Genomic DNA, 12,568 nt, shown 5'->3' on the forward strand with positions numbered 1-12,568 from the left:
GTGAGAGAAAGAGACTTTACAGAGGTGAAGTCTACATTTAATTAGCATGACGACCTGCGAGGATGGTTTTTAAGAGAGGGAAGGGCTGGAGTAAAAGAAGAGGGATTGGATGAGGTTAAAGTATTAAAGAGATGCAGAGCCAGAGAAGAGAGAGAGAGAGGGAGCAGGGGCAAAGAAAAAAGAGAAATAAGCAATGTAAAGCCCTGAGAGAAGAAAGGGAAAGACGGAAACGAAAGAATACCAATAGATGGAAAAGGTTGAGGCGAAAAAGCTGATTGAGGGTGATAAATCTTGCAGAGCTATTAGTTATTTGGTTCAAGGCCACAAGTAGACTACTACAGTATTCACAGTTTATTCCAGAAGAGCCAAAGCAGAGGCCTGAAAGAGGCACACTGTAAAGTTTATAAAGCACACCATCAGTAAATGTGTCTTCCCCAGAGAATTTATAATGGCTTTGGCTCAATTCAGTTCAGTGGGGTTAAATGTATAGCTCTCTACTGAAGCATCCCAGTGAACAGTTTTAATGCATGGCAGAGATCCATTCTGTTCTCAGCCCTGAATCTCATCTTTTCAGTAACTAACTAAAATATTTTCTGGTACCAAAAACAAGTAGATCCTACAGATAAATTTACATTTAACATGTATTTGTATATAACAGTTATAACAATAGCAAAAGAAAGCTGCAGATGCAGCTAAAAATCTTGAAAAACCTCAATAGTTTGTCACACATGAAAAAGTGTGACTCAGACAGATTCCGTACACAAAGTGAAAATTTCAAGCCTTTGTTTTTCCTGTAATTTTGATGATCATAGCCTACACATGACGAAAACCCAAAACTCAATGTCACAGAAAATTACAATATCATAAAAATGTTTGCAACATGTTTCAGCCTACTAGCCAACTGATAACACAAGTCAATGCCAAGTTTTCACAGTTATGGTGCCATGTAATCTTGCTGTTGTGAAATAAAAAAACAAACATTTAAGATATATTGGTCAAATACTGTTTAACCCTGAAAAAAAAATACACGTTAAAAGCTCTTATTAACATGATAATAATGATGAATGTATGCATGTAAACATTTTAGACTGTACATGGGTATAAACTCTGCAACTCACCACTTATCACCTTTCATGGCTAAACCTATGATAGTAGATAATTGAAATGTATACAGTACAAAAGAAAACAGAGGCTCTTATCACTTAAAACATTCACCCTCATACCTCACAGGGCGTTTTGGGTGCTCCATAAAAACCCAGTTGTAGCACACTGGCAGCTGAAAGCAGTTGGTGATTGTTATCCTTTTCTTTATCTCTGAGCAGTTTTGCAAGCAACCAAAATCCACAGTGGTTGAAGAAAACTGAAGGTTCGGAAAGTGGACCTCAGCATACAACTTTACACTCTCTTGTTGTGGGAGTTCCAAGAAATTTATTGTAAGCGTCTGTGAGGCAAAGAAGGAAAATATTTAGTTATTTCAGTAGTATCAATGTTGTTTCAGTATTTAAATATTTGAATGTGGCACAAAAAAAAAAAAAAACACATTCTCATTCTTAAAGCATTACCAACATCGGACTTACCTCATTCACAATACGGTGCATAAAGTCCGTACAGAAAGATGGATCAAAGCAAACCCAGAACTCATATTGACCCTTGTCCTCTAAAACCAAAAGCTGGAAAAATAGAGACCACTTATTTAAAAAAAAAAAAAAAAACAAAGGTACAAAACATAACATGCAGTAGGTTTAATGGCTGACAGGTTTCGTCAAAAACCAACAGGACAATATTAAGCTTTTCAGCTGTGCCTCACAACTAAAAAGCACCAAGTACAAAACTCATGTCTTGTGTGAAAAGACATGAGTTTCATACAATTTTATCTTTAATCCTGGTTATTTTTGATGAATCATAGCACAGTAGAATAATGAAATTCTCAGCACTTAAGGAAAAGTTACATTTAATCTTTTTGATTTTCCAGAGACTACATGCTACACTGTTTCCATTGACTGTGGTTCCAAATCTGGTGAATCTTTATTTTTATGACCACTGACCAACCCAAAATAACTCAACTTCCTGTCTTTATATCACACTCATTAATTTAGATATGAGATAAATATGAAAATATGGGCAGATTACAGACAATTATACTTTAAATCATCATTTTACAAGGTAGGTAATTTTTGGGTATGAATAAAAGAAAATCTTTACAGTGTATCCCATGACACTTAGCTTTTTTATACCTGAAAAGTTAGGCATAAAGACTAAAACTGCAAAAGGACAAAATGGAAAAAATGCAAAACAATCAGCACTCATCAATGACAGATTGAACAAAAAAATGAAAACCACACAAGGTTGCTGCAGATGCAAACAAGTAAGATTTCCTTATAGAAACTGTCAGTGTTTGAACTTATCATGCTTTATCGCCAGTAGATCAGAGATTAAAAAAAGGGCTCAATCACAAAAATAAATGAATCAGATTAAGATTAGGAAACTTTGTTTACAGTTTTAAAACCTTCACTTTCTTCCAAACAAGCAACATCTGTTAAGAAACTTTAATGGTCAATTTTGATTTACTGAAATTGGATAATTCTGAATGAATTGTATTTGTTATCAGTTTCAGTCAGTTAACACATACATCCATGTCTACGACCACAGATCAAACACTCAGCTAAATAGATTTTAAATAAATCTATTTACAAATATTTTCTGGTGTCAATATAAATCTGAAGCTAATTAGGCAACAAAAGGCCACCCCTTTGCAACAGGATGGAAGTTGAATTAAATGAGTAAATATGAGAATAGTAGTAAAATTTCAGTGGATAGTGACACCAAATCAGCAAAACTCCTCTTTCCTAAACCAGGAATGGAAGCATCCGAAACAAACCTTGGTTGAAGTTGAGCTGAGCTCTCCAGGAGTCTCACACAGAAAGAAGTGCTTTGGAAGAATGAGCTCCACGGACAGAGGCAAAGAGGACACATTTTGCAAGACCAGCTTCTCATATACAGGCAACAGGGTCTTCCCCTTAACCTTTAAGAAAGACATGTATAGAGTTGTAAAAAAAAAAAAGTAATCACATTACTTCTGATGCTGTTTTTGTGTAACACTTCCACACCGTTTCGTCAAACTGTGTTTTGATAACACAAAGATAATTCAAGCAAATAAAAAATGCAGTGATCAAATAATGATTTTACTTTGAAAAAAGCTATTAAAACCAACCTGCCTTACAGGAAAAAGCGCTGACCTTTTGTTAAATCATGTTTTAACTTTGATTAGTTTTTTCCTTTTAAATCAGGTTTGATTTCACTAGCAACACTCATAAAACCAGAATGGTAGGTTGTCGATGATTAAAACTAACCTTCTTTACGCAAAAGTTCAGTTGCTCTGAGGAAATAGTAAGCACTGGAGCAACAAAACGACACATTGCTTCCACAGACATGATGGTTTGCTGACAGCCATGACCACCAATGATGCTGTCGCACACCAGACGCTCATGAAAATTCTGGAAAAATAAAGAAAAATATAGTTTATACATGTACAGTGCCTTAAAAAGTAGTCAAACCACTTTCAGGTTTTTACATTTTGTCATATTACAACCAGAAAACATAGGGAAGATGGTCCTTAGCTCAGTTGAAATCAAGAATCAACTTGTTGGCCAGTATTTGGGACTCCACACAGCAAATATTGTGGGAGTCAAGTGGCTACAGTAACAGCACATATCCTTGAACACACTGTCCCCACTGTGAAACATTTGCTGGCAGCATCATGCTGCAGGGATTCTTATCTTCAGCAAGGACAAGTAAAAAATTCAGGCTTAAAGGGAAGATGGACAGATTTAAATACAAGGAAAAATCAGAAGCAATCCAGTTGTAGGCTGCAAAGGCTTGGGAGTAACGTGGAGATTATTTGACCACCTGAATAGCAGCCCTAAAATGTTTCACTGTAATTTCAGAGATTGCTGGGTCTGCGAGATATTGGCTAAGGAGTTTACATAGAAATGGTCCCTAGGTTACTGCTGCTTTTGGCAAAGAAATTTAAAAACCCAACAGTTATGAGAATTTGTGTGCCAACACATAAAATCCAAACAAAATCCATTGAGGTTTCATTGTAATGTAACAGAAAATGAAAAATCTAAGAGCTACAAATAGCTCTTAGATACACTGTTGTCAGTGTATGAGCACTACGTATGGAATCCAGTGGTGTTATTTATTCACTTTAAATTCTACAAGCACACCTTTGGGGAGTCCGCGGATGCTGTTAGTACCATGTCAACAGAACAGCCTGGAGAAAGGTCCACACAAGCGGGACTGAGGCTGAACACATTTTTTTCTCTGTTGGTGGATGGCGTAGATTTACGTTTCACAGAATCTCTCTGTCTAGAAGGGCTGATTGGAGGTAACGCTGTTCTACCAGAGAAGTTTATTTGCTGTTTTGTAGAAGCCAGGAAGCCACCAATCTTCCAGAACATCCGGTGATGTCGCAAACCGAGGTTGGTCAGCTTGAATTTGTACTCATATGGAACAAAGCTTAACAAACATAAAAAGAACAATTGTGACCGGATGTTCAGTTACAAAGTTGCACATTTTTTAATCAAAATTAGTTTAACTATGTCCCTACTAGAAGTGTGTGCCCAAGTCAAGAGTAGGGCCAAGAGGTTTGTCGCTGACAATAGTTGTCCCCGTGCCTGTGGCTGACAATGAGACACTGTGTGTTCTGCCGTGCCGTATGGATATTTCCATCTTGTCCGTAAAGTGAAGTGTGTCCTTCAAATTTGCTACTATCTTAAGCTCCAGCTGGCTCTCAGGTGGAACTACTCCTTCACTAGGGTCAACACGCCAATAGGACTTTTCATGGATCTGAAAAAAAAAAAACAGAAACACAATCTGAACATGGTCAAGTGAAATAAAAAAGAAATAATAAAGTATTTTAAAACTAATTAATGTCTATGAGTCAAAACGTCTTCTTAATAAAAATTTTTATCAGTCTCAAATCAATCAAAAGTTAATCCTTAGGATAAATTTCCATGACTTATATTCAGTGACATCTAACTATATTTTATGGGATCAAACTGTATAAACATAATGAAAACAGACTATCATCATCTGATACAAGCTCTAACTTTATCAAAAGTACTATCTTTGAAACTCAAAAATTAGATAACCCAGATAATTAACCCGCCACAATAAACTAGTAAGAAAAATAAAATACAGTTTCAGTGAAGCAAGTGAAGCTTCCACACTTCCACCTCTGACACTGCTGATGGAGAAGATTTCATCAAACACCTGTTTTTTGACCAAAACGTTCACCTTGCATTAAGTTAGACGTCTCAAGATTTACTGACATTCAATAAATTTTTTTAATGCGCCAGCTATTGTCCTTGGATATAGTGTTTTGTAGCTATTAAGCTTCCTTAGGTTTGTATTTTACTGGTTTTGCTCTGACTTTCTGCAATTGTTTGCAGAAAAAATTGGCTTTCTGAGGGTATCTAATGTTATCTTGCTATCCCAGCTTTTTCAAACACTGAAATGTCCATCCATCCATCTGTTTTCTGTTCACTCTTGTCCCTAATGGGGTCAGGAGGGTTGCTGGTTCCTCTCCTGCTACGTTCCGGGCGAGAGGCGGGGTTTACCCTGGACAGGTTGCCAGTCTGTCGCAGGGCAACACAGAGACATACAGGACAAACAACCATTCACACACACACTCACACCTAGGGAGAATTTAGAGAAACCAATTAACCTGACAGTCATGTTTTTGGACTGTGGGAGGAAGCCGGAGAACCCGGAGAGAACCCACGCATGCACAGGGAGAACATGTTGCCTTCTTGCTGCAAGACAACAGTGCTACCAACTGCGCCACTGTGCAGCCCACACTGAAAAGTGACGCATTCAAATAATTCTAACCGGTTAGTCTCCTCCGTCTGTGCTGCATTCATCTTAAATGTAATCCATGGCTGGAAAGTGTATGTATGCATCAAATAGCTGCATAATCACATCAACTCTCATTGCAGCAGGAGACCCTTGAGGTAAAGGGAGTTCAGTGACTCCCTGCCTAACATAAGTAAGATAAAATTCATCATTGATATTAACAGGATAACTTGTCAATTATGTTACAAAGATGTGGAGGAAGATGACCACGACTGTAATAGCATTGTTAAAAACATAAAAAGTGAAATCCCAAGGATCTGTCACACGTTTGTGTCATTTAAAAAACTCTGCAAAACCATCTTAATATTCATTTACGGCTTTATTCAAAGGCATCTTTCTGAGCTGAATACAGATGATCTAATGCTCATATTCCTTTCAGTCGCATATATATGAATATGCCACTGAAATATATAAGACCAAGCAGTGGTCAGGATCACAATCAATGTTCCATGCTGCATTGGTACTGATGGATGGCTGGAACGTAAACTTTTAATTGAGATTTTGACTGGCTTCTAACAGATGCAGTGAAGCTTGGGCACTCTCACTGCCTGTAGGACAACAAAGTAGATTATTGATCAAAGGGAACACACTCACACTCAGGCTGCACCTTTCATACTGAAGTGAGTCCTGCACAGAAAATATGCAACATATTACATATAGATGTTTACTTCAAATAAAAATGCTCCGCACAACCTACTCAGCCGGTGGGTGACATTGGGAGTCATAGATCAGTTTCCCAATGTTTGTACTATCGAGCAAAGGAGCTTGAGAACTCAGATGGGGAGAAGATCGATACATGGGTGATCACGGTTAAAGGGGTGGGTGGGGTTTGGAGAGGAGAAGGAGCAGGGGCTTGGCTCCCCGGAGTGAGGAGGGAAGATGAGAAGAATTTAAATAATCCCATCAAACATGCCGCATCGCACAGCTTGATTAGCATTGACTGATTGCAGCACAAAGCAGAATTCAAATTTCTGCCGCGTCCACCGCAACTATCAAAGATGCTTATATTGTTTTCTGTCAAACACAGATTTTTGTGATCTAAAAGATGAGGTTTCACAACTTCTTCTAGTTAGGAAAAAGTTATAAATCTGTGAACATCCTTAAACTAATATTTTGTTTTATGCATCTTTTGAATAAACGGCCTGACATCAATTATCAGAAATCTGATTTGCCTGAAATAAAGTCTGAATGTTAAAAGGATAAAAACCACTTCACTGTACAAAAGTACCAGTCAGGAGAAGGAAAAAAAACACATAATCTTATGTACATCATGGGCGTCATCATCAGTGGTTGGAGAAAATATCACAGAACAGTAAAGAAACAAAACCTATATTTGCTCTGTCAATCATTCACTGTTCTTCATTTGTGTGGCTCTTTGCCTGCTTACTGTATATAATTCTAGGATAATCATCATCGACTGATGTCTGTGAATGCAGAGGAGTAACTCTTTCTTTTAGCACACTGTCTTAGAGGAAAGGCAGTGTGCCAGGCTTGCCAGTGAAATTTTTCATTTGGATGTGTGGACTGTTGAGTCTTTACTGAGGAATGTGCTCAGTTGCAAGTGTGTTTTCAGCCGATATAAGACAACACTGATAAGGCGATGCAGCAAGAGAAGAGTTTCCAAGAGGCAAGGAAAGCACAGTATACAAGGCACAGCAGTTCTCACACTGCAGCACAGCATAGTGTTTCCTTTAAACTGCATAAGCATGACACACTGTTTAGAGTTTGAATTCTTTAACATTCCAGGATCAAGTACAGTTTACTAGAAATGGAAGCAGTTTCACCATGTCGTTAAACTGTCACCTTTAAACTGCAGATGATGACAGATGGCCTTACAGATGACAGTTCTCATTAGGTCATTGTGAATTTATACTTGGCTAGTAAGTTTCAGCTATTCTGAATTCACAAAATGTCTCCATCTGTCTTTTCACATAAAACGTTCCAATCTGGGAAGAACGACTGTGAAAATGCAACTAATTATTTGTAGAGCTTCAAGATTAACCCTACCCTGCCCTTTAATCAGATCTAATTAGACTGAAATTAATTAATCAGAGGAGAGGCAATAAATTGATAAACATTTTCTATAAAACCCCATCAGTAAGATTTGTAGATGGCAGATGTAGCAAAAAGAAGAAAAAGAACGGACCTGCACCTAAAGACTAAAATCCTAACAAACCGAGTTTTATTGATACCTTATTGCGCTTAAGTCATACAAGGTGTGCTCCCCCCTTTCTTTTCTTACTCCACCAATGTGTGCTGTGAAAGATTAATTTGTAGATGGCTGTACCAAACTGTTGAAGTGAGCAGGAATGGGAGATTGATTGAGAAGTTCCAGTGTTCGAGTAACATCCGTCAGGACAGGAATGCTGCCAAACTTCAGCTGTGAGACGGGAACATAAACAATGGGTCCCTGTCCAATACATGACAGAAGGACCTCCTGGAACAGAACAGTGAACAGGAAATTTTGAGAATTAATTTCTTTGCCACAAAGCACTGAACCTGCAGCAAACCTGACATTTCCATTGAAACTCACTGACCAGTGGCTGCTGAAGGGTGCCAAACACAGCTATATGTAGAGAGTTCTGGATCCTTCCTAAAGTGCGAGCCGCGATGGATACAGGAATCTCCTTTGAGCTACCAGCCAAAAGAACTCCTCTGGGCAGAGAGCTGCCAAAAATTAATGGTGTACTTTCTTCTACTTCCTAAAAATGCAGAATGGAAAGGTGTTACTTTTTTAATAAAGGAACACAGAGTCAGCATTTGTTGGAACACATGAAAACCTTGAAGAATGCATTTGAGTAAAAGTTTCTTTAAACTGTTCATCACAAGGCATGCACTGAGAATTTTTATTTTCAGGTTGATTAGCTTAAGGCTCTGACTTGAATGTAGCCCCTACTTTAAGTGTATAGAGTTTAAGAGTTTCATTTGAAAATGGTGCCTTTAAATGTTTTTATTCACTGGTGTTTACTAGTGCCCATATTTTCTTTGTTCCTGAAGTGCTCACTCCAAAATTTCCTTTTGAACAAGCAGGTGTTTATCTAACAATGTTAACCAAATGGGAAGAACTAAAGCCAAGTAATGTAACCTATCATAATAGGGAGCTGGACCTTGATTAGGTTGTTTGGTGAAGAGAAGGAGATGAGAGAGAAAGATAAGGGAGGAATGGTGGTGACAAATGGAAGATTCTTCTTGAAGGTTAAAGCTGTTAGGACTTTTTTTGTTATGTTTTGCTAGGCAGCATTAAAGGTGCAGTATGTAACTTTTATGAAGTTAAAACTGTCACCATGTTGTGACAGTATGCTATGAGACTGATAATCTGTGAAAAAAAAATCTCCTCCACCTCCTTGTTGAGCTATTATTGCCATCTGAAGAAATACACCACACCCGACCAAAAACAACCAATCAGAGCCAGGAGGAAGGTCTTAACACTGTGACTCAACCTCATTTATTTGCTGCTAAATGTGCTATTGGCAGAGAAACAACTACGTCTAATGGTGTCTGTAAACACTGAGAAGCTAACAGAACAGCAATCTTTCTTTTAATTTCACCCCAGTGATATAGTTGTAAAATAGCAATCAGTCAAAGACAGCTGAAAAAACCTGGCATGTCAAGCATCTTACTAAATGTAATATTCTGCACACTTGGGTCATTTTGTTGCAATATGCATAACAATAAAGCCTGATTCTAATACCAATCACCTGATCCAGGACACCATAACAAGCAGGAAAATTGCTACAGTTGATCAGCCGCAAATTCTTTTCATAGGGAAGTTCTAGGTAGCATCTTTGGAAGTCCAAAATGGAAGGTTCAACCTCAATCACAGGCACAACACAACTGTAAAAACAGAAAACATGAAGAATAAAAATGAAGAAAAAAAGAGAAGACATAGAATTCACCTGTGATCAGGACAATATTTGTTCTCCCAATTACCAAAACCAACATTTTAAAATGATTAATAACATTTTCTCTGAAAATGGTCTGAAATCAGATCTCTGTTTATTCTCTTTATATTAATCAACAAAAAACAGCAACATCACCTTGTTTTAGCCAAATTAAACCATGTTTGTTGTCAAAATAAAAACTACTCTCCCCATTGGATTCTAGCCTTGATTTAAAGTGCAATCTGGGAATGGATACAAAAAGATCTAAAGCACTGACTGAGCATTAGTTTGTGATAAAGTTAAATGCAACAGAGTAACAGAAAAAGAGAAAAATTGTATTTATTCAAGAATTTTCTGAGCATGTTTCTGGTGTCAGCAGTGAGTGTGTCGAACCTGGCATTGATAGGCAAAATCATGATTTCCTCTCCGACACCTTCAACATCTACTGCTAGCGCCACTGAATATTTCTTCAATGTGTTTGAGCACAGAGTGACCTAATCACACATTTGAAACATGGAAGAAAAAGGAAAATGTTTATAGGGATGTTAATTTTCACTTATTTTACATCAACACAGAGGGAAATCATTATTTGACCCCACAAAATGGGTACAAATTAGTTCCGCTTCCTGAAACAATCTACAAAAACTGGGAAATATAACATTTATCCTCAATAATTTAAATTACGTGAATTAAGTTTGAATTCATCAGTTTAAAATAATTTCAGTACGGCTTCTGAAACACTAGAAACTATTACAATTGCACTATGTTTACGTAACACGATAAAACATGAGTTTTACACAAGAAGACATCTTTGGAACAGAACATAATCTACATGGGACATTTACTTTTAAGTAAATTAAAAGGAAAATTAAAAGGCATTATCAATTTGGTGCCCACTAAGTTAGAAATTAGACCAGCCAAATGTCAAACTGCTGCAGTGTCATTATGACGGTACCTTGATGCTGACATCAGACATGGCATCCACAGTGCCAGTTGCTGGACTGACAGTAAACTCCACTGGTTGGAGACAACGGCCCCAAGGTGGATTTCCTTGCCAACTCTTTGGAGATGAATCAGACACCTGTTTGGCACTGCTAATGCTACGAGGCCCCACTCCGTCCCCCATGACATGTAAAGCAAAAGTCATTGGAACAAATGATGTGTTGAAAAGGGTACATGTCTGTGTTGCTGGAAAACCTATAGGAAGAAGTATTTTATAAAATATGGAAATGAACATTAGTATAGTGAATGAAACTAGGTTGATTGATGTTTTGATCTTCAAGGTGACTTACCAAATGCTACGTCGCCAAAATTTAGTTCATACACATTGAAGTGGAACGTGGGGCCAATTACACAACCCCTGAAGTAAAGAAAGGCAGAAAACATGTAAGCAACCTCTAAAATATTTGAAAACATATTCAAAATTGACCACTTTTGCTAAAACATAAACACTTTAACAACCTTAAATACTGATTGTCTCTGTAATTAACTTAGACAGTATGTTGACATGTCATCTTCACCTGAAAGTTAGGGTTTGAGATTGAGGCTGTCCTGTGACAGTTAACAGCAAATCCTCAGAAAAGCTTCCCAGGGTCCGACAGTGAAAAGTGATTTCTACAGCCTGGCAGATCCCAGGGGGAACAACACCTTCCTTGGGACAGATGGAAAAACACTGGCCAAACTTGGTCTTAGGGCAAGAAAACTTGAAAGGGGCATCAATTAGTCCCTTGTTTGTCATCTCCAGCTAAAAAAAACAACAAAAAACAATTTTGTCACTAGTCCCATTGCAGAGAAAAATTATGTTTTACATAAAACTTTTGATGGACGTTCCGTGATGCAAGGCTACGAACTCATATGGATGAGTTCAGTAGAGTGGAAAAAAGTTCAAACTCACTTAACTTGGACTGACAACATTGACTTAATTTTCTAAACAGATTCTGAGTGAAATGAGAATACTTTGTAGGGCCACCTTCAATGTAATTAAACCTGAACATTCTTTTACCTATTCTTATTTGTAAATTAGCTGTCAGATTGGATGAGACTTCTGTGAACGGCAAATCTCCAGTCTTACCACACATTTTCAATTTTATTTAGGTCTGGGACATTCTGACACATACATGCGCCGATTGTATGAATGTGTCAGAACAATATGTTAAGCATTGTCCTGGTAAAAGGTGAACCCAGGCTTTGTCCCGGTATTATGACCTTGGTGGGCCACCAGGCTTTACTTGCTCCCTCACCAGGATAAGTGCGGCTTGTTTGTTTAAAAAGAGATTTTTATTCACCAGTAACAGTGACACTGAAGATGGGTTTAAAGTGGGTGAATTGCCATAGTGCCCAAACCAGCAGACTTAGCAAGTTCTCTGGTGGAAACCCAGTACATTTGCAACCTCAAACAGGTTTTTCTTTCAATTGACTTATTCTTTACCCTATTCTTTAAAGACCAGATTTATTGAGTGCACGTCTAATATATCAGCACATCAACAGATTCGCTCTCCCTACTGCTCCTCCAGAGATACCATGTGCCATGTGGCTGCTTTTCACATTAATGTCTACTTTGCCTGGCCTGTCAGTTTTGGTGCACAATGATGTCTCAGTAGGTTTTGTAGTTCTGACTTACTGCTTCATGTCACAGAAGATGGACTGAACAGATATTGTTTTATAACACAACATTCGTTAAAATTTGTTCACTACTTTATCCCTGACAGGTCTGCTGCCTCTTCACGATGCCGTTTGTTCTCTTCACAGAGCAGCTCTATTCACGCAGAGAT

At 37.8% G+C, this 12,568-nt stretch overlaps 1 protein-coding gene across 1 annotated transcript in view; it reads right to left on the reverse strand.

The window, feature by feature from the left end:
• The window catches only part of hydin (HYDIN axonemal central pair apparatus protein), a 69,979-nt gene that overhangs the window by 40,958 nt on the left and 16,453 nt on the right, over window positions 1-12,568 (reverse strand). The window contains exons 12-24 of the mRNA XM_044123610.1: window positions 11,318-11,541; window positions 11,090-11,157; window positions 10,753-10,994; window positions 10,191-10,291; window positions 9,615-9,750; window positions 8,454-8,618; window positions 8,204-8,353; window positions 4,610-4,848; window positions 4,227-4,518; window positions 3,351-3,494; window positions 2,879-3,022; window positions 1,578-1,670; window positions 1,224-1,441 (exon numbers count right to left, since the gene is read on the reverse strand). Coding sequence (XP_043979545.1) covers window positions 1,224-1,441; window positions 1,578-1,670; window positions 2,879-3,022; window positions 3,351-3,494; window positions 4,227-4,518; window positions 4,610-4,848; window positions 8,204-8,353; window positions 8,454-8,618; window positions 9,615-9,750; window positions 10,191-10,291; window positions 10,753-10,994; window positions 11,090-11,157; window positions 11,318-11,541 — 2,216 coding nt within the window. The remainder of the gene's footprint in view (window positions 1-1,223; window positions 1,442-1,577; window positions 1,671-2,878; window positions 3,023-3,350; window positions 3,495-4,226; window positions 4,519-4,609; window positions 4,849-8,203; window positions 8,354-8,453; window positions 8,619-9,614; window positions 9,751-10,190; window positions 10,292-10,752; window positions 10,995-11,089; window positions 11,158-11,317; window positions 11,542-12,568) is intronic.

The sequence above is a fragment of the Gambusia affinis genome, linkage group LG08, assembly GCF_019740435.1.
Source record: "Gambusia affinis linkage group LG08, SWU_Gaff_1.0, whole genome shotgun sequence".
Lineage (NCBI taxonomy): Eukaryota > Metazoa > Chordata > Actinopteri > Cyprinodontiformes > Poeciliidae > Gambusia > Gambusia affinis.